The following is a 20,832-nucleotide window of genomic DNA, read 5'->3' as shown; positions in this document are numbered from 1 at the left end:
TAGCTCGACTCAACCGCTAGCAAACTTTTCTTTCAAAGGTTTGCCATCAAAGATTTTAAAACGGTTAAGGAGAAGTTTTTCCACTCGTTCCCCTACCGCTGATGTGAGATTTTATACACACGATTCTCTACTATGGTATAATATTATCCACTTTGAGCATGTTCTCACATACCAATTGAGGTAGTATTCCTTGATTATAAAGATCATTCTCAAATCATTCCCTAAATTAATTTGATTATAAACTTACGATCTGATTATAAACTTATGGACATTCCCTAAATTCCCTCCCTAAATTAACGGATGTGGACTTTCATCATCCAACAAAATAGACTAATAATCTATTGAATACAAAATTAAGAGTTTAATTACTTGCTACACGATTTGAACTAAGCAAGCATGTTCAATTGGAGCGTGTGGTGCTCCAATCTGGGCCTGCAAATGGTATTCTGAAATTAGCGCCCATAACTTGCAAAAGCACGAGCATTGATCTTGCCACTTTTTCTTTCGAACTGTTCTATTTTGGTACTTAATTCGGAGTATCCATAATCCCACACTACGTGAGTTTCTTTCCCAAGATAGCAAGTGCAGACACTCTGTTTTGATCCAAAACCCACACCACTCTGTCTCAGTCTCCCATATCTCTTCAGGAGAGTTGATAATCAAGGATCGACAAACAATAAAGATTCTCCGCGATTGCTAATCACTTCAACATAACAAAATCAACAACCATAGTTTTCAATGTTTGATTAGTTCATCGTTTTCCTTTAAATACTGGTAGATCTTCTTCCCTGTCACCTACCCTTCAATCCAGGTTTCTTTCTATTTACTTTGATTGAATTGCTTTTTCTGGGTTTTTAATTGATTGCATGTACATCATTTGTTGTTTACTTTTCTTTTCCTTGGTTTTAGGTTTGGATTATATATGCATTTGTTTCTGAAAACGAGGTATTGGGAACCCTGGTTTTCCGGGGGCTGTTGAGATGGGCAGCTTTGATGGGTCTAATACCACTAAGGCCATTGATGCATCGGTTGGTAGTTTAGTTTGGGTCCGCCGCCGTAATGGGTCGTGGTGGCCTGGCCGGATTTTGGGTCTTGAAGAGCTGTCTGAGACCTGCTTGGTGTGCCCAAAATCAGGTACTCCGGTGAAGCTTCTTGGTCGTGAGGATGCAAGCATGTGAGTGCTTCTTTCTGAGTTCTTTTGAATTGTTGAGCATTTTTAGGTCACTTTATATGAACTTTCAGTTTCTTTGTACTGAATATCTATGTTTGTGGCTTAGGCTGGCTCAGTTTTGGTGTTAATGACTTGTGTGTGTTCAACCTTGTTAGCCTTAGTTGATCAGGTGGTGTTGTGCTTGAAACACATCATGCCCTGAACAAAAAAAATGAACTCCTTGTACACCTTTTGATTTGGATTGGTCTCTAATCAGTTGATACTCTTTGGTTTGTCATCATCGTTTGTAATATACGGTTACATGAATGCATAGAACTCCGAAGGGGCGAGCAAGGGTCCCTGTTTTCCTTGGATCCTTGATTATTTATTTACTTTTGTATGAAACCATATTTTGTTAACAGAATGGAGTATAATAAAAAGTATACGGTGGCAAACGAACATCACAAAGGCTCTCAAGGGCAACACGAAAGAGCGGAAATTATTAAAAAGAAGAAAAAAATATTTTGAACACTTAAGTTAGAGCTCAGTAGCTGAGTGAAAATGTTGGTAATGGGGAGAAATTGCATTTGGGAAGGATTAGTGATGGAGGGAGATCTTGTCCGTTCTAAATTTCGAGAACTTTATGCATTATGCTTAGCTTAAGTTATTTTGCCTTCTATTGCATAGGATATGTCAATACCGACTCTTGAGAGTTAAGCGGGAAATTGATGATAAGGAAAGATCTAGATTTTTTCCCCATCCATCCCTTCCCCTTCATTCCCCGTCCGCCTCCTAGTCAATTTAGTTCGTTCTTTTACTCTAGATTTCTTTTCGCGGGAGGCTTTAGTTCTCAATTATATAAATCTCTTCGTTTCGTCGTCAAAGCCTCTTCTCCCGTCCAAGCTCTCTTAATCAGTCAAGCAAGCAATTTGAATAGGGATTATGAACAGGCCCTTATCTTAGCCTTACCCGTTTGATTAGTTGTTCTAAAGTCGAAGTCGTTTCATTAAGTCAAATTGAAAGGTCGGTTTTTTCAGTGAAAGAATGGAGAGGGGGATCAGACCAACTCGGCTAATTAAAAGCTAAAACGGTCAACAAACAAAACTTTAAACCTCAACCATCTCTTGGAATTAAGAATTCAGCTTCTAAACATGCGATTGGGGCTAATATTATGATGAGACTAGGAGTAGTAGGCATTTCGATGATGGGGCTAATATTAAGAATGCAGCCTCAACCATCTCTTCCTTTCCTTGTTTCCTCTTTCCGAGTTCATGACAACGATACTAAATTCTTTTGTTATGATCATGATACTGGCTTATATTTATGTACTAATTTCAACTATGTTGACAAATTTCTTTTTATTGATATAGTGACTGGTATAATCTTGAAAAGTCTAAAAGAGTGAAGGCATTTCGATGCGGGGAATATGATGAGTTTATTGAGAAAGCCAAGGCTTCTGTGGCCATTGCAAGTAAAAAAGCAGTAAAATATGCTCGAAGGGAAGATGCTATTCTTCAAGCACTCGAGCTTGAGAGTGCTTGCTTTGGCAAGGATCCGCTGGCCTTTAGTTGTAGAATGGATACCTCTGGCGAGCGTGGTATTTCTACCAGAAACACCGCACTCATGGCCAATTCTAGTGAAGCAGACTTGACTGATGATATGAGTGATTCAATGCCAGAATTATCTCAGTCAGGAATTTCTTTCGAAGAAAATTTGAGTTCCTCAATGGTCCGATCTGGTCAGAGTACGAGGAGAGCTCCAAATGACTCTGAGGATGATGGAACGGAGGGTGTAAAGCGAATGAGAGGGCTCGAGGATTTTGGTGTAGGTGTAGTGTCAAAAAGAGAAGTTCACACTGGAGGCGTGGTTGAGCTGGTTCGAGAAGATAGTGATGTAAACCGTAATTTAAATACTCCCAATTGCTTGGCTTATGAACATCCTCCAGATGACAGCAAAATCAATTCACCCCTATTTAAAAGAAAGAGGTCTGAAGTGTCCAACGTTAATGAACACTCGAAAAGGAAAAATCGACGTAGACCATTAACACGAGTTTTAGAAAGTACATCAATGTTATCTGTTTCTGTTGTTCGCAATGAACTTCCCAATTCATGTGGTTCACCGATCGGGGGATCGTCAGATGGAAAGCTTTCTGAACTAGAATCTAACGAGTCAAAGAAGAGTTCCTCTGCAGCAACGAACAATAACTCGGACAGTACGGTAATGTCTTGTGAGAATATGACCCCTACAATTGCTCTTGATACTTCTCATTTTAATATCGAGGTGAAGGATAATGAAGTTTCAAGCATTTCTGATCGAGCTGAGAATGATATTTCTGATCAATTATGTCACGTGTCATCCAGTGGGGACGGAAAAAATCCCGCAGGTATGTATCATACGTCTTGCTTTATTGATATTGACCGGTTCCTTCACTTGTAAATATTAGGACTATTCTTGCTTTAAGATTACATATGGTGTATGGCTCGATAGGTTCGAACTTTATTCTAATCGAGCTTGATTGTTTTCTTCAGCTGTATGTCTCCCATCTTACGCTTTGTTATGCTTTTTCTCGATGTGTTGATGCGACAATCGTGCATTTTCCCCTTACTGGGTATTTTCTACTTCTGCCAGACCCAACATTTTCCCCTAGGTGTGCCATTGGTGCGTCGGGAAGACGATCCAGCCGAAGTAGCCAAGCTGAACTCCTATGTGTAAGCAATGAACTAAATAATGAATCTGGGTCTACTAGTTCTGCTGTTGCTGATCCAGAGAGCAATATCAGTAAAACCATAGAGAAGGGCAGTTCAAAATGGCAGCATAAGGGGAAGAGGAATTCAAGACATACAAAGAAAACTCCTACAAATGAGACGGACGACAAGCAAAACACGTCCGGAGCAGCTAAGGAGGAGCATCTGGATGGATTCGACGTCGGATCTGATCAGAAACTTGCTGAAGATGGATCAAATGAGTTGGATTCTACTCCAAGGTTGCTCCCTTTTCGCCGATCCCGCCTTACGGTTCACTCAAAATATGAAAGGTCAGAATTTTCGTTTACAAAACTTGGCTGTAATGCTTCGCTATATGATGTTGAGGTTATGGTAAAAGCCAACTATAGGCCACAGCACGTTCCATTGGTTTCGTTAATGAGCGAGTTAAATTGTAAGGCAATTATCGGTCATCCGCTCACTATTGAGGTCCTGGAAGATGGTCACTGTGACGAACTTTCGAGCAGATCTGAACTTGATCCTCGGAGCGTGGAAAGTTCTCGTTCAGTGCAATCAAGTTCTTTGAAAGGAAAAACGTCGGGCAAGCGCCATGCCCGTGTGTTTCAGCCACGCCCTTCAACAGGCAAAGCGTCGAAGACGAAGAATTCTGGACAACTATCAAAAAAGACCAGGAAACTATCTTCACTGACTGTGAAGAAGCAGTTTGTAGATGAGAGCAAGTCCAAGGGTGCTTTTATAGCATGTATCCCCCTTAAGGTAGTATTCGGTCGTTTAAACGACGCAGTGGACGGTTTGGCACGACCAAGAATCGGGGTTTAAGAGTGAGTGTGAGTGAATAAATAGTTTTGTGTTTGCTGAATTTGCATGTTTCTCCTTCTATAGTAAGAAATGTGGGTAGGAGAATGAATGAATGCTTTTGGTTTTGTATATATGTATTATCACCTGAGGAATGAAGATGGTAATGCCTAATGTGGAGAACGTCTCAATAATTTAGGATCCGTTTGATAACAATTTTGTTTTTGATTTCTTGTAGTATCATCTTATGTTGTTTCTATGTTTGATAAAAACAACGGCGTTCTGATACTCGACATATATTATTATAACAGACATATATTATTATAACATACCTATGATTATAATGTACCTATTTTTTGTGATTTTAACATTTTTATTTTGGTGATTTTTATTCAATATATAAATAATTATTTAATATATAAATAATTGTATTTTTCAAGTTATTCAATTTTGATTTTTTTTTCTTTTACAAAAAGGTAAATATTTGAATAATATTGAATCTATTTGGTCCTTTAACTATAATCTAAAAAATAAAAAATAAAAAAAAATGAAAAATGAAAAATAAACTTTAGATTTATATTAATTAAATTTTTAATATTTTAATTTTATAGAAATAAGAAATGGAAATATGATGGATGCCCTAAACCTAAGCCCATTGAAGTTCCGGGTAATTAGGGTTTAGTATAAAAGGTACGAAACTCCTTACGCATTACGCCCCATTTGTTGCCCATCGGAGCGTCTGTGAGACAAAACCCTAAAACAGATCAGGTCTTGTATTTCTCTCAACGATTTAGTTTCAATGTTTTTTTTTTTTTTTTTTTTTTTTTGTGTTCTGGCGCATATGTATGTTTTACTCAAGCTAGACTCACTTCGAAGGTTTTTCTTTGATATGTTTCTATCGCGTTGCAGGCAGAGAAGGAGATGGCGGCGGTTTCAGGACAACTGGTTTGGGAGATTGTGAAGAGGAACAACTCGTTTTTGGTGAAGGAGTTTGGAAGGGGAACAGCTGGCGTTCAGTTCAGCAAAGAGTCCAACAATTTATACAATCTGAACTCCTACAAGCATTCTGGTATGTCGTCTAATTCTCTGATTAATGAGCCATTTTTTTCCATTTTAAAGGAAATCTAGAGGACTAAGTTTGAAGAATTTTGCTTGATTGTCGAGTCGATTTAGAGGTAGGATCACGAGTATATTATGTTGTCATTTGGAGGTTTGTTTATGATTGTTTGGTACTATTTAGTTGTGGAAATTTAAATAAATTGAGTGTTGTCTCCTTTGATTCCCTGAAGTACTACAAATGACCGGAAAGATGCTTGGTTTATTGTTTGGAATCTGGATCCTCTGGCCAGTTGGCGGTTATCTGGATAAATGTGTGTATGCGCTTCATGTATTCTGGATTTGGATGGATAGGGGCCAGCATACTTGATTCATGCTATGTAAGCAATGTGAAATTGTTTCAATTATCATCCCGGTTACTACAGCATCCGCCGTGCATTTAAATAGAAATGAGTGAATGGTCATTGTGCCTGTTCAACTAATGGTTTGGTTATTTCATTTGTTCTTTTGTTTATGTGTTCGAGACATTATTCAGTTCTTGGGATTACATGCTTGACATTTGATTCTACAGTTTCCTTGACTAAATCCTCCCATTGCTAATTTGTGAGCACTTGTAAAAATATGTTCGAGTATTTGAATGCTTGGTTTTGTTCTTTCTTTGAACAGTAAAGTTTATTTATCTTATATATTTGATGTTGAGTAACATTTGAATTTGTTTTAGAGCTATTAGTTTAGTAGTAGTGGTGAGAGAAGTTTCAATTTCCTTTCTTTTCTTTTTTGTTAGATTGATGATAACATTACAAATAGTGAGTTCAGTTTATGCATAGAGGTTCATTATGATTCTTCTGTTTTAGGCTTGGCCAACAAGAAAACTGTTACAATTCAACCTGGAGGCAAAGATCAGTCCGTTTTGCTTGCAACAACCAAGAGCAAGAAACAGAACAAACCTTCTTCATTGCTTCATAAATCTCTGTTGAAGAAAGAGTTCAGTAAGATGGCCAAAGCTGTAACAAACCAGGTACTTTAAGTTCAGGCATTTTAGTAGCGAACTTAATTATCTCAAGTACTTTTTCCTATCAAACGTAGTTTATGCAGTTGGAACAGTTGCATTAACAACCCTTCCACCCCCCAATGGTATGCAGGTTGCAGATAACTACTACAGGCCAGATCTGAAGAAGGCTGCCCTAGCAAGATTGAGCGCTGTGAACAGGAGCCTAAAGGTTGCTAAGTCCGGGGTCAAGAAGAGGAACAGACAAGCGTTGAAATCAGGTGGAAGGAAGTAGGAAGTGAGAATTAAGAGAATGAAAAAATGAGATGTTGCGTTTGCCATTGTGTTTTCTGTTGGAATGCCAACTTAGTGCACAGTTTTGAATCTGAAGAGTAGTCTGGAGACAGATGTTTTGCTATGTTTTGCATTATTATTATATGCTTATTTTCATGCTGTGGTGAACTTGTCAGGTAACCTTGTGACTTTGTTTTGGTTATATGTTGTTTTAATTGCAGTTGAAAATTTCTAGGATATCTCATGGTCCGGTAGGGATAATCAAGCACTTGGAAAAACCCCAAATCTTGTGTTGGTGTTATGTTTTTTTTTTTTTTTTAATTAGTTGATTTCAATTAGTATATGAGATTTATGTCTATGATTTAGATTTATGTGATAATTAATGGATGCATTTAGACATGGCAGGATAATTAATAAATACAAACCATTCATATAGAATATTAAAATAGTACTAGTAGTTATTTAATAATTTTAATATAATTGTATGTCTATACAATTTTTGTTAGTAAAAATTATAGTTAAATAATTTTGTTGTAATCATAAGTTAAATTTAGTATTATTTATTATATAGTTAAATTAATAAATGAGTCAATTCAAATAAAAATAAATAAATACTTTTGCACTCAACATTAATTAAAAGTAATTATGAAATTGTCAAGATAATATAAAATATAAATGTATTAGTTAAAATTTAATAAGTCTACATAATATTTAAATTCCTTTAATTGAAAATAATTAGTAATTAATTTTTTAATTCGTTTAAGTTATAGCCATAATCCTCTCTAATGTTCAAGACCATTATATCCAAACCCAAACATTAGCATAAAATACATTCTCTAATGTTCACAGCTATTGGAACACTTTTACACATTCAAAATTTGTACAACCTATAAAATACATTATATCCAAACCCAGAAGAAGCCTCGCAAGACTAACAGGAAGAGGCCAAGCTATACTAAAAACAAAAGTCCAACCTCTCTACTTAGCTAAACAAAATAAAATGCATTTCAGGAGAGAGGAGAGCAAAAAAATTTACATGTTCCTAATATTGGGGTTGGGGAGTAGGTAGCAAGTAACAAATTTACTGACTTTTTATACACAGGATTCATTGATACAGTTCTTGCGTTCACCTCGACCATTTAATGACGTACCCTGAGTTGACGTTCGATTGCTCGAATAGAGGCACGTCCAGTCTTAATCTTTTGCGTAAGTTTGTGCAAAATCTGTAAGCCTTTCCTTCAGATGCTGCAACAATATAATGCATATTAAGAAACTAACGAACTAGAGATTAAAATTAGAACTACAAAAAGTAAGATGGTAAAGTGGATTAGTAAGTTGATGTTAATCACCTTCAGCTCTTCATGGAGAACAATGAATATCTTTTTCAACCTCTTGTGCCTCTGCAAATTACCTCATAATTTGAGTCAACTTTATTATATAAGAAAGAATATAAATAACGAGGAAATTTTTTTTTTTGATGTGCATTCAGATGAAGGCAAACAAAAATATCCATGCCTACATGAAGTACAACCCACGTGAGCCTTGAGATTTTGTGCAAGAATAATTACTAATGTTGAATTAAGCTGCAAAGCCCCAAAGATGGAGAAGTATACATGTGAACGTGAAAAACTTCTAATCCTATCAACTTAAAAAACTTACAGAAAAGATACTAGGATAGGCAGCCATACCGTTGAACACAGCCGATAGGTTTCTTTCAGCTGTCCTAAGATGTTAAAGTATTTCTCCGAATCTTGTCCTCTAGCAGAATCGAGCTCCTTTCCGAGTTTGCAGAACTCAGCCCTACATATGTCCACCGATGTTTAGAAACATAATGATTTTTTATTTACAGTAACAGCATACCAGAACACTTTTGAAACATAATAACCGGACATTAAGTGTGAGATCCCACATCTCGGGGAGGATAACGAAGCATTCTTTATAAGGGTGTGGAAACCTCTCCCTAGCAGACGTGTTTTAAAAACTTTGAGGGGAAGCCCAAAAGGGAAATCCCAAAGAGAACAATATCTGCTAACGGTGGACTTGGGTCGTTACATTAAAGCAGGCAGACTGCGACACGTGTAGTAATGGGTAAGAATCGGATATGAATGAAAAGAAGTTGTATTACCTGTAGCTTTCTAGGATTTTGTTCAAGGATAGGTATGATTCATATTTATCATGATACTCCTGTACATAATCCTTGTACCTAATAAGAAGTATATTTTTTCATCAGTTATCAAACATTAATGGCAAAGTAAAAGAAAATGAATGAGTTATAGATGAAACTTACTGAGAGAAATCCTTGATGGCTCCCTTCAACTCTGGCTCATCCTTTTCATACTTGGAATATGAACAACTGTTTTCGTCTGAAGAAGAATCTCTCCTCTTCGGATCACTATATTCACGCTCAGCTGATGCTGGGTTCTTTAGTTCATCGGTAACTTCAGCTAATGGATAAGGTGCTAGTCTTTTACCTGCTTTTTTTGAGGGAAGCTGTTCTCTTTTCATATCATGCAGCTGGGAAATGCCAACAGATGTTTTTCTGTTGCTTTCCCCACAGCCTTCTGGACCAATCCCTTGATTAGGTTTTACATTTGCGTCAACTGACTTATCAACTTCAACACGATCGACCCTTGAATCATATTGTGGATGAGAATGCAGAAACCGGTGGTTAAGCCTCGTCGAATCTTCAACTATATGTTCTGAATTTTTCTGTTTATTTGAGACTTCCGGATTACTGGGAAACTTGGTACTTACATGGGGTGAGGACTGCTTTCCATATTCTAAACTAGCCTTCAAATTAGATTCTTCTTTATTTAAATCTGAACTCCAGATATCTGTAGTGTTTTCTTTATTCCCCAACTGTTTCAACGAATTGATTCTTTCAAATTTATTTCTACCTGGTTTTTCCTCAGCGACAGGCTCACGAAGTTCACCCAACTCCAGGTCTGAAAGCTCTCTTCGGAGAATTCGACCTTTTCCATTAACAGGAGACCTGTCTGCACTAATTCTATTATTATTATTATCCCTTGGTGGATACCCCATCTGCGAGCTTGAAAATATTTTGCCATTTTTGAGCTTTCCAACTATTTCACCAGGTTTACTGTGATGGGAGTCAAAGGGTTGCATCTGTTTGTCCCCTGGACCACCTGATCTAGAATTCTTTTTCTCCTTTGTCCCTTCATTTTCAGCATTTCCATAAAATGTATCTTCAAACACATGAAAGTTTTTATCAGCATGACCACCCCTTTCGGTGTGCTTAGTGCCACGTCCAATATCACCATGCTTGTCAGGTCTGACTGCTGTATCTACAGCCCTCACTCCATTTTGATCATGGGGCCTCCAACCTGCTTGTGAAACATCTGATCGATTTTTTTCTGAAAATGTTTCTTTGTTTCCTTTTTTTGGCCTAAAATCAGAATTTCCTTTAAAGCACTCCAAATCAGAATTCCTTTTAAACTTGCCTTTAGATATCCTATCTGTGCTGTCAGATTGTTCGTGCCTGGCACTGTCCACAACAGTATTTTCCCTATCCTCAAACAAACTCCCAATAAAATCTTGGCGCTCTTGGAATTCATCAGTGTATGGTGAAAAGGATCTTGACCCTTCCACAGGTCTTCCACCATCAATAGGAAGTAAACTGCGATCATCAATTTTAGCTTCTGGCTCATCATCAGAAGAATCGTTCTCAATGTCAATTGTTGCATCAGATTCTTGTCCATTTTCCTTTTCATCATCATCCATATTCTGCACAGCCCCACCAGGAGATGTAGAGAAACCCTGTACGGAAGCTTGCAATTTATACTTGGATTCTTTGTCATCATCACTGGTCATGATATCCACGTCCTCATCAGAACCTTCCTTGCTATTGGAAGGTGCGTCACTTTCACTATCACTGCTACTCACACTACCCATGGGGCTTCGGCTTCTACTCCTACTACGATTCCCGCTATCAGTTTCACTATCACTGCTATCACTTTCAGAATCACTGTCACTTTCATTGTCAGAAGAACTAGCTGCCTGGCCTTCACTATTTTCAGGGAGTTTTTTCTCAGCAAAAACATGGGGTGAATGCTGTTGGATGCCATTTTTCTCCAAGAAATTTGATTCTTTGTTAGCTTGAGAGGTTTCTACCTTTTCCTCCAATTCAATGCCACATCTTGCTCCTAACTGCGGTTCTGGAGCAGTCATTTGATCATGGAGGTTTTCGTGTACAGGGGTTTGATGATGGCTGACCAAAGGAGAGCTGTGAAAGTACAAGACGAGAATTAGACTCCTAGATGAACATCGAGCAATCCATGTATATCAAAAACAGGAATCCATGTATAACAAAAACACTGGCTAGTAAATTACTGGGTGGAGCTTTCTTATGGTTTGATCTGCTATCCAATCTCCAATGTAATTACTCTTTTCATGAAGTTATTTTGTTTTCCTTTTCTTTTTCGTATAGAGAATATTCCAACACGTAGAGATTTGAACCTACAATCTCTTAGAGGAGATAAGGATGTCTTAACCATTGAATATTATTATAAAACCTTGCAGTAAAGCATTCTACCTAACAATTTGCTAACGCTTTCTTTCCTCATAGAGCTTAGTTAATTGATAATTAAAAAAACTAAACTATAGTGATGAAATAGTTGAGGCATTTCTACTTCCTCTGAGAGGTGACAAATTTGAATTCAGCATGTCATGTAATATTCTAAAAAATGAGGCATTTGAGGTTGTTGTGAAACATTTCTACTCCCTCTATAAAAATTGTGGTTTGAATTCAACATGTAATGTAATATTCTCAAAAGATGACCCGACATAAGATTTTGCAAAATGGTAACAAGAACGAATAACCCGACATAAGATTTTGAAAATAACTGTTCAAGTCAACCAGATAAAATCACCCTCAAATGTTGAAGTACCTTTCAGCTTCGGATGAAAGTCTTTTGGAGCCTTCCAACTCAACTCCTGATTTCAAACAATATTTCCCCGGAGCTTCGTAGGTTGCAATCTAACAGTCAAGATTAAACAAGAATATAAGAACAATTACTTCAGTATGTATGAACAAATCAGAATTCAGAACAACTACTAGAATATCGGAAGATTTCAGAAGCACAATCAATCTATTATAAGTTCAAAAGGAAAAGGTTAATTCATTTTTTCCCGTTTAAATTGATAGTTCAGTTGTTGAATCCTTTTAATTGAAGTACTATTCAAGACAGCATATGCAGGACTGTTGAGAGAAATATTGAAATAACTGAATAAACATTAATCTAGTAGATTATGCATTATTTCTATTAATTCAACATCTACATCACTTACTCTTTTGATGATTGGCTCGATCTTTTTTACAGCATTTGGGATTTTATCGCCAACAGCTCTCTCCAAGGCCTACGAGGGGTGACAAGAATTACCATTTGAGAGAGAAGTAGAAAACAGTAAAAGCCTTACGTTTAGAATATAACGGATAAACTTGTTTTAGGGAACAAACAAACCATGAACAGGAAACATCCAACACTATTTTCCTATTAGGAATCAATACTTCAATTAAGGTAGATGAAAAATAACATCCTAAGTTCCTACCTATGGTAGTCACCTATTTATTTTTGTGTACCTTCAAACTCATCCCCTTGGGATTCTCCAAGAGTAAAGTATACAACATTCCTTGCAAGTCTGTTGGTCTAATTCCACTATTCCCTTCCTGTCCTGATGTTTCATGTACTCTTTTTGCAGCTCTGGTCGGGATTTCCTTCTCGCTGCCAGCAGCAGCATTAATCTTGGCAGGTAGTCGAGGTCTAATATCTTCTGCAATAATACGAGTCTTAGTGGTAATTGCAGATCCAAATTGAGATACTGGAGCACCAGTTTGCTCAGGCGGAGATGGAATAGGTGAATGTGATAGCCTATCCTTCGAAGCAGGTATCGATGACATGCCAGGTTTATATGTAGATTTTGTAGGCCCGACTGCAATGACATCTTACGTTAGTACTGCACTACTAGGGTTGATTGACATTAATGTCCATCAGGAGACATGGTATATGTCAAAGAGAAAGAAAGCACTTGAAAAGGGAGAAAAAACTTATGTCAAAAGAGGAAGAATAAAGCATCTAGACAAGCAAAAAGAAAATGAAGAAAAAACTTCATGTGTACACAGACAGTCACCTTGAGACAGTTCATTTTTTTGCTTTTTAAAGGGAGGCTCTTTCTTATTCTTATAATGCCTCCATGGATTAGCTGCAAGCAAGCAAGGTGTTAGTAGAGATTTGACCTCAACATAGAAGGTTCAGTTTTTGCAGAATTCAATTAGATAACAAAATAAATAAATAAATAATATTAAGGCAGGTTGACAAGACCACTTTACCAGGTATAAGAATGAATTAACCTCCTGTTCATGTCAAGAATAAAATAATAGAATTTACCCACTAAACAAATCTTCAAAAAATGCATACCTTCGGCAGCAGCCAATTGCTTTATTTGATTCTTCATAGATGGATTCCCAGGTTCTAAGACAATAGATCTGCAGCCAGAAACACAAGATATGTGCATGAATGTGTAAGAGCTGAAGATAATACTAAACATCATCACGGATAGCTCTATAACAACAAACAGAACCTCTCTACAGTTTAGAAGTCGTTTACACAAAAGTTAAAGGTTTCACAAACTTTCAGTGCTACATCTCAATCATCAAAAGCCTTTTTTTTTTTCTTTCTGTATTTTTGTTTGAGTGGGAGGACGAATATTATAAAAGAAGCTGATCCTAATATTATCATTAAACTATCAAATATAACTAAATCATGGCTTAGAAGAACGGTGAAACATCCACAGGCCAAATAAAATTTTAATTCAAGAGCATTCCAGTATGCCAAACAAAAGATTACGCTATAGTTTCATGTCCAAATTTAGTTTAGAAAAATAGCATGAAAGTCATCTGTAGCTATGTTATATCAGAAACAAAAGCATGAAGCAGTTCCATTCTGAACAAAATTTTAAAAAAAAAATCATGTGTATGATTATAAATTCATTTATATTGTCCGTACTCATGTCAGATTCTGTGTGCCAATTACTCCATTGATTTTATTTGTTTGTCTTGAGGAGGCTTGACATGGCAGATGTAAAACAGAAAAACAGGGCTTTTCGTGGGATGTAGTGGAGATTCCTAGAGCACTGTACTCCCTTTGGAAGAATTTCATTGTTAGTAAGTAAGGTAGGTATTATTTAGATAATGCACTAAAACTTCTTGCCCCTACTCCTCAGGAAAAAAAACTTTGGAGCCATATTGCAACGTTAGTCCCTATTTTCAAGCAATACATCACCTTTAGGTAACTTCACGGACCCGAGATGTTTGGAAAGATAGCTAGTGTAGAATGAAGGTTCACTTTGTTGGGATATTTGGTTCATAAGTTAAATTATGGACAGAGAAATTGAGAGTGGGCATCATTTGACTGCAAACCTTCTCAAAACCTTAAAGAATTTTGAGAACAAGTCCTGCAGTTCCTCCTCTGTTAGTTCTCTCTTCCTGCTAGCTGCTACCGAGACTTTCATTTCACAAGAGTTGAGCGAAAAGAATGGAAATCTAGACTCCCTAAAAAGTTTAAGGTCTTCAAGTTGTTGACGCCAATGAAGTTATACAGAGAGGAAGCTACACCTACCAAATGGATTACATCTTGCAGTACTCCATTTCTAGTCAGAAGGATTTTCTTGGAGAGAAACAAAATGATTTTCGAAGGCATTAGGTTCATGTGGGGATAAGTTTGAGGTTCTGTGGTCTTTGTGGCCTCTTCTTGGGTGGGCCTTAAAAAAAAAAAAAAAAAAAAAAAAAAAAAAAAAGAGAGAGAATATATTTTATATAAAAAAAGAACAAGATCAACCTCAGGGCAGAGGGCAGGGGGAACCCCTCCCAAACTCTACAGAGACTTCCAGTCGTTAATAATTATCAAGAGGCCGTAATACGAAAGAATTTTGTATGTAAAGATATCCACCACGACACCATCTTTCGGACAAGATCGCAAAAGATACCCAAACGTAACCACAAACGAGACCGAGAAGCACAACTCCCAACAGTTTGGCTTTTCCCATAAAATTTCAAGCATTTAGGGCTTCCAATCATCTACACTCCTAGGCAGAAAGTAGAGATGACAAAATGCCAAACAAGTAACTCCATGATTTATAAGAAAAATTACAATGGATGAAGAGGTGTTCAAAGTCCTCCCCACCATCAAAAAAGCCTGCACTTGAATGAGAAAGAGACCGATTCCTGAACTTCCTTTGAAGTCTATCATCCACATTAAGGCTCCTAAAGGCCAAAAACCTTGGAAGATCTCGACTTCCTCAAGGAATTTGTGCTTCCAAATCATACTAGTTAGGCCAATGTTAAACTGGGTGGGTTTTGCAGAGAGGTTTAGAAAGCCAAGTTACTAGAATACCTCTTCAAACCGTCCATAGACTACAGAATTCGATCCACTCCCTCCCCAAGATGAAATGAGCTGATCTTCTCTACAAGGGGAACCCAGTTGTGAAGCTCTCTATCAAAAACACCTCTTCTAGATCCCAAGTCTCAGCTTGACTACTATTAACCCAACAATCAGAGATCGTGGCACTCTTTGCACAAGACAACAAAAATATCAAGAAATCAAAGCTTCAGAGGATCCTGATCATCCAAGTATCTTCCCAAAAGCAAATATTTTCCACACCCAGCCTTGGACTTTTTTTTTTTTTTTTTCTTTGTTTTGATAAGAAACAAAAGGTATATTAATTAGACAAAAAAAGTGACAGCCCTAAGCCTTAAACCTTGCAAACCAAGAAGGGAAACTGGGCTTTCATTCTAGTCTTTTTGTAATATTCCTAATTCTATGATGATAGCTAATTGACGAGTTTTTCTCAAACTCTTTGAATTTTATTTGCCTTTTACCTTCTTGAAATTTTGTTTCTTATTCTAAAAAAGAAGTCTCAATTAAACCTAATATCATAAAAAGTAACTTCAAAATTAATCTAATAATCATTTTGTTATGAATGTTAATAAGGATATGTTATTAGCAGTGGCATGTTTGTAATTATATGGTAATTTCTTAGAGTTAAGCTATTGTATTAATAGAGAGAATTAGGAAGTTCGGGGAGGAAATCTTTGGGGGAATTTGGGTAGAACCAGGCCTCTCAAAAAGGTTGGAAGCTTGTATTCCTTTTGTAAATTTTAAAATTGACACCAATTTGATAAGAAGTTGAAAAATATAATTTGATTTGTATCAAAATTGACAAAATAAATAAAAGCTCTTTGAGAGGTTTGGTATCTCCCAAGATACACTGAAAAATCTCATCCACGAACCTCCTAACTCATCTAATTATATGCAACAGAAGTCTGATAAACTTACTAGGTAATTGCATATATGTTAGTGATTTTCTTTGCAGTCGTAAATTATAGTTCATGTAATGGTGCCAAAACTATTAAGTGTGTGAGAATGAAGGTAAGCACATAAACTAACCCCATTTAGTTTTATAAAAATGCATGAAGTTTTTAGGTAATCTATAAATTGAAAAGGCCAGAATGCAGTAAGGTCAGATGTGCTAATTGCCAAAAGCTGGAGAAGCAATAAACACTCTCAATACAGGATTGCATACCTACGGGCCTTAGCTTTACGGTCAGCTTCTTCAGACAACTTCTTAACATGGTTTGTAGTTGATTCGTCCAAGATACGCTGCACATTTACTTTTCTCCAAGCATTGCCTGATTCAATAAGCAAACCACTTCCATCTTCACCACTTTTACGTTCTTCATATATGTCACACAGATCGCCAACTTCACGTGACCATGTGAACCTAAACTCTTTCCCACCAACATCAATCACCTGTTGTTTGAGTTCGACAACAATCTTAAATTGCCAAAGACCTCATAAAATAGCTTCAAACAGAGAAGTAGAAAATAGATCATAAGGTGCATGTATGATTGTAGCAATCGACTGACAGAAACTTGCAATTTTATATATATTCCTTTCTTTAACTGTACAAGGCTTGGAAAGCCTTAAAATGATTTCCTCATTTTTTGAATGGGATCAGATCTCCTCCTTGAAGAGTTTCCTATAGAGATGTAGACTATTTCCAATAATGAATTTAAAAAAAAATCATTTTCCTGAAATGCAAAATGAGAATCCTAGTAAGTGCTCTAAAAAGAGATATTTTTGTACAGTACAAATTAATTGACAAAATGAAAACAGCTTAGCACTTCGCAAGTAAGGTGCATGATCTATTTCTTCCCATTTTCACATAAACATAGGAACAAAAAGAAGAACCGGGATATTCAAGAAAAAAGGGTAGATCATAGAGGGTTTAATAAAATAAAGAAACCAAGAATATACAATCCAAACAAGGCCTTACATCTTTTCTATTTCATTTTCAACCCTTGGCCTAGGCCCTAGCCATCCTAATAGGTTACGCCCATCTATTCTGTTCTAGTGACAAAATGAAATCTTGATGAAGCAGCCTCATATTCTCAAATTTAGGAAGGATTGGAATATGAGATTTCCATAATGATTGGAAAGATGTTTCTCTCTTAATACTCAAAACTCTAGTGTTCAAGATTCTACAAGCAATTCAATTGAAACCATAAATGGACACCTGATTCTCACAAGAATCTTGGAACGCTACCATGAGTTCACTTCTGACGGTGTTCCAACAACTTTTTAAGAATTCAAATGGCAAAGCCATTTGGACCCAACAACTATTTCTTCCGCTGATCTTTTGTAATCCTTAGAACCTCCTCTTCATCAGAAGGCCTTCCCTTCTCTATGCTATCCCATCCAGACCATCAGCAAAAATTAACATCTCTCTTTCTTGGTATTTAATAATTAAGAAAGAGAGATTTTGGAAGAAAATAGAAGAGAACAGCTTTTTCCTAAACCCCACTACTTTTAACTTGTTCATACATTTAGTATTCAGGTTGCCACAAATTTTGGGGTACTGGATTGAAAGAACCACTGACCACCCCTCCCTATGTTTTCCCACAAGAATCACAATAGGACATTTACTCTTCCTCCTATTGGTATCACGCTTAAATATATCAAGGATATTAACCAACCTATTGGAAGTCTTTTCAAACTATACCAAGAATTTATCAACCTAAAGTAATATTTTAAAAAAAATAATGAAATAAATAAATAACTCCTGGTTGATAGGGAATTTCAACAGTTCCTTGAGATAGCAATTTTATGAAGATAAGGCCTCCCAAATAAGCAGGAAGAGAACAAGAGTTACCCCCTTCAACTTGTCTCTCTCACTCTACTTCCTATAAAATTCTCCCCACATCCATCATAAATTGCATTTTCTTTATAAGAATGCTGTGCAAATTGTAAGACTAAAACCAAGGCTTCATCAGTGGTGGTAGCACTTCCTTTATTCATTAAATTATCATGTCTACCAAAATGAGAGAGAAAAATAAGCACAAATTTTAGACTACAAGTGGAGCAAGTATTATCAAGTGTAGATCATCAGCTTGGAAAAGTTTTGATAGCCATGCTCCAATTGTCAGGTGGAACACGAACGCCAGTATGCCCTTCTAAAAACTATATATGCATCAAGAACACATAGAAACACAGATGATATAATCTGAGGAAGTATTCCTACTGATATTTTTCAACCAAGTACTTACTTACACAGTTATCCATGTTGCTACTCAAACAAGACCTTGCAGTATTCTACTTGTGCGCATACCGGACAGCGTAGTTTTAAGTACTCAACACAAGTTCAGATAATCTAAAAATACCACACTCGAGAATTACAAAATTAACATACTCCAGCATAAAAATCTTCATTTTCGGATGATGTGGATGACTAGAGTAAAGAACAAGTACTATAAAAGAAAAAGAAAAAGAACTTACATTACCACTAGAATTCTTGCCATTCGCATCAAACTTAATCCTCGGAGTCCCGCCTTGCGCCTCAACCCGCTTGATCTCATCAATTAAGTCCGGAGCCAACCAAATTGTCATGGAAAAAGTCAACGGGTTGTTTCCAGGAACAAGACTGAAAGTCTCCTCGACGGACTGAGGCGCTAACGCTTTCGTTGCGGTGGTGGTTCGATTCCGAGGATTGGTGACAGAACCGGCGCCACTGCCACCAAGAGAGACACGGCCGGAAGGCCGGTGAGAAGGTGGCAGGGGAAAAGAGGAGTGTGGCCGCTTTCCGACCGTTCCCCGGCCGGCGCCGGCGCCGGCTCGGCCGAGCTTTGACGGGCCACCATACATTGTAATGGAAGAGAGATGAAGACGACGGAAGATGGTCGAACCAGCTTCCGGGACCCAGAAGCAACGCAGGTACACTTTCAAGTGCCTCTGTTGACCAATTTGGCACACATTTGCGTATTCTGTTTGGGTCTTCTCTTTAATTTCAACAAATTCTGGGGTCTTCTCTTTAATTACAACAAATTCTGGGGTCTTTTCTGCAATTACAGTAGCTCTTAGCCCGTATTTCGGATCCATGGGCCTGTCTATGAAGCCCATACGGCCCATGGAGACACGATATATGATGTATTATGGTTAGGATCCTGCCCTAATGGTTGCAAGGTCACTCCTTACATGTATATGACGTGATTATTGTAGCTTTACATTCTAACGACTGTTCAATCGCTCGTTGCATATATATGATATAATTACAATAGAGTTGTGTCCTAATAATTGTAAGGTCACTCATTGCACGTATATCATGAGATTCTACGAAGATCGTGTCCTACCTGATGTGTGCACACATATGGAGTCACTCCTTGTATGTATCTGATTCTACTAAGGTCGTGCCCTAACGATATGTGTCAGCGTGCAAGATTAGCCGAGTATATATGTGATATGAATCGTGTCCTAAAATATGAACTTGTGTGCAAGGTTGCTCGAGTTATAGCAATATTTATTTTGTTAAATCTTTATTTTTTTTTTAGTATTATTTATAAAAATGTCACATTCCTTTCATTACAAACTATAACATAAAGCTAGTAGTAGTCTATATTTAGGCATTGATGATGTTGAAAATTGAGGGTCATAATGTAATTTAAAATTTGAAAAGAGGAGAACAACCTTTATTGTATTTATTAATACTCCTCATTTTTTATATATATATTTTAGTTTTTTCTTTAGATATTTATTACACTTGGATTAAAAACTTTGAAAATTTATGAAGTATTTTTTAAATTTTAAATACCTAGACAATTTAAAAAAAAAGGTTAATCTTGTAATTTAACTTAAATTACATTTTTAAAATCCCTCAAAATTATTTAAAGTAACATTTTAATTCATTAGTTTTTGTATTTTTAAATGTTGAATTTTAGTTCTTGTATTTAAAAAAAAATAGTTTTATTTTTTAATTTATGGTTGATTTTCCAAAAAAAAAAAAGATATTAGCATTTCTCTATAAATTATGGAAATAAATTTATATATTGTCTTGTTTTCATGAATTTATTTAATATTTGATATATACAAGTACTAAATTAATAATTAAAAATAAATCAAATTCAAATTTGATATATATTATAAATTAAATATAAAAGGAAAAAATATTTTAATTTAAAAGGTTGAAATTAATATTTATTATACTAAGTACATAAAAGAAAAAATATTTATTATATAATAAAGTATTTAAAATTTAAATGTTTAAATTAGTTCGATAATTTAAAATATTTAAATATGATTTAAATAAAACATATTAAAATATATTGTTTCAAATTTAGAAAAAAAAAAATTATTTCGATCCTTATTAAATAGAACCTCGGGGAAAGGATTCAATCTAGCTAGATTCGAAATGCTTATTCTTTAATGATTTCATGGGTGGGTGAAATATTTATTTCGAGATCATAGTGTATTTCTCGACTA

At 36.3% G+C, this 20,832-nt stretch overlaps 3 protein-coding genes across 5 annotated transcripts; 2 read left to right on the top strand and 1 right to left on the bottom strand.

Annotated features, from left to right (window-relative positions):
• The first annotated feature begins 488 nt into the window (after positions 1 to 488).
• LOC111791356 (uncharacterized protein At1g51745) lies at positions 489 to 4,884 on the top strand. Of its 2 annotated transcripts, none has more exons than XM_087121901.1 (4): positions 489 to 774; positions 910 to 1,174; positions 2,521 to 3,533; positions 3,779 to 4,884. In XM_087121901.1, exons 2-4 carry the CDS (start codon positions 981 to 983, stop codon positions 4,690 to 4,692), a joined length of 2,121 nt encoding a protein of 706 aa, XP_086978027.1. In that variant the 5' UTR covers positions 489 to 774; positions 910 to 980; the 3' UTR covers positions 4,693 to 4,884. The 2 variants fall into 2 exon arrangements, with proteins under 2 accessions (XP_086978027.1, XP_023528418.2); XM_023672650.2 differs by having other exon boundaries at positions 490 to 811.
• Positions 4,885 to 5,297: 413 nt separating this feature from the next.
• On the top strand, positions 5,298 to 7,243 carry LOC111791835 (large ribosomal subunit protein eL28y). The gene is made up of 4 exons (XM_023673330.2): positions 5,298 to 5,436; positions 5,578 to 5,737; positions 6,579 to 6,742; positions 6,867 to 7,243. Exons 2-4 carry the CDS (start codon positions 5,590 to 5,592, stop codon positions 7,005 to 7,007), a joined length of 453 nt encoding a protein of 150 aa, XP_023529098.1. The 5' UTR covers positions 5,298 to 5,436; positions 5,578 to 5,589; the 3' UTR covers positions 7,008 to 7,243.
• A 561-nt stretch (positions 7,244 to 7,804) lies between these two features.
• LOC111791016 (uncharacterized) lies at positions 7,805 to 19,358 on the bottom strand. Of its 2 annotated transcripts, none has more exons than XM_023672187.2 (12): positions 18,856 to 19,358; positions 16,604 to 16,830; positions 13,441 to 13,508; positions 13,154 to 13,225; positions 12,606 to 12,955; positions 12,314 to 12,382; positions 11,914 to 12,002; positions 9,294 to 11,249; positions 9,132 to 9,209; positions 8,695 to 8,806; positions 8,356 to 8,406; positions 7,805 to 8,251 (listed from the first exon to the last, which is right to left on the bottom strand). In XM_023672187.2, the coding sequence occupies exons 1-12, from the start codon at positions 19,219 to 19,221 to the stop codon at positions 8,201 to 8,203; spliced, it is 3,489 nt and encodes a 1,162-aa protein (XP_023527955.2). In that variant the 5' UTR covers positions 19,222 to 19,358; the 3' UTR covers positions 7,805 to 8,200. The 2 variants fall into 2 exon arrangements, with proteins under 2 accessions (XP_023527955.2, XP_023527956.2); XM_023672188.2 differs by having other exon boundaries at positions 18,861 to 19,000.
• Positions 19,359 to 20,832: the final 1,474 nt, after the last annotated feature.

This window comes from Cucurbita pepo, chromosome 3 (assembly GCF_057944985.1).
Source record: "Cucurbita pepo subsp. pepo isolate OVF chromosome 3, ASM5794498v1, whole genome shotgun sequence".
Classification (NCBI taxonomy): Eukaryota; Viridiplantae; Streptophyta; class Magnoliopsida; order Cucurbitales; family Cucurbitaceae; genus Cucurbita; species Cucurbita pepo.
Note: the sequence above shows the minus strand (reverse complement) of the source record. Positions and strands in the feature narration are given on the sequence as shown.

Excerpts from the sequence above, each read along its gene's own strand:
- LOC111791016 (XM_023672187.2), bottom strand. The coding sequence starts at position 19,221 with ATGTATGGTGGCCCGTCAAAGCTCGGCCGAGCCGGCGCCGGCGCCGGC. Across the intron at positions 13,226-13,440 it reads GCAATTGGCTGCTGCCGAAG|CTAATCCATGGAGGCATTAT; the intron begins GTATGCATTTTT and ends GCTTGCTTGCAG. Across the intron at positions 11,250-11,913 it reads CTTTCATCCGAAGCTGAAAG|CTCTCCTTTGGTCAGCCATC; the intron begins GTACTTCAACAT and ends GTACTTTCACAG.
- LOC111791356 (XM_087121901.1), top strand. The coding sequence starts at position 981 with ATGGGCAGCTTTGATGGGTCTAATACCACTAAGGCCATTGATGCATCG. Across the intron at positions 1,175-2,520 it reads GGTCGTGAGGATGCAAGCAT|TGACTGGTATAATCTTGAAA; the intron begins GTGAGTGCTTCT and ends TTATTGATATAG. Across the intron at positions 3,534-3,778 it reads GGACGGAAAAAATCCCGCAG|ACCCAACATTTTCCCCTAGG; the intron begins GTATGTATCATA and ends TACTTCTGCCAG.
- LOC111791835 (XM_023673330.2), top strand. The coding sequence starts at position 5,590 with ATGGCGGCGGTTTCAGGACAACTGGTTTGGGAGATTGTGAAGAGGAAC. Across the intron at positions 5,738-6,578 it reads GAACTCCTACAAGCATTCTG|GCTTGGCCAACAAGAAAACT; the intron begins GTATGTCGTCTA and ends CTTCTGTTTTAG. Across the intron at positions 6,743-6,866 it reads CCAAAGCTGTAACAAACCAG|GTTGCAGATAACTACTACAG; the intron begins GTACTTTAAGTT and ends AATGGTATGCAG.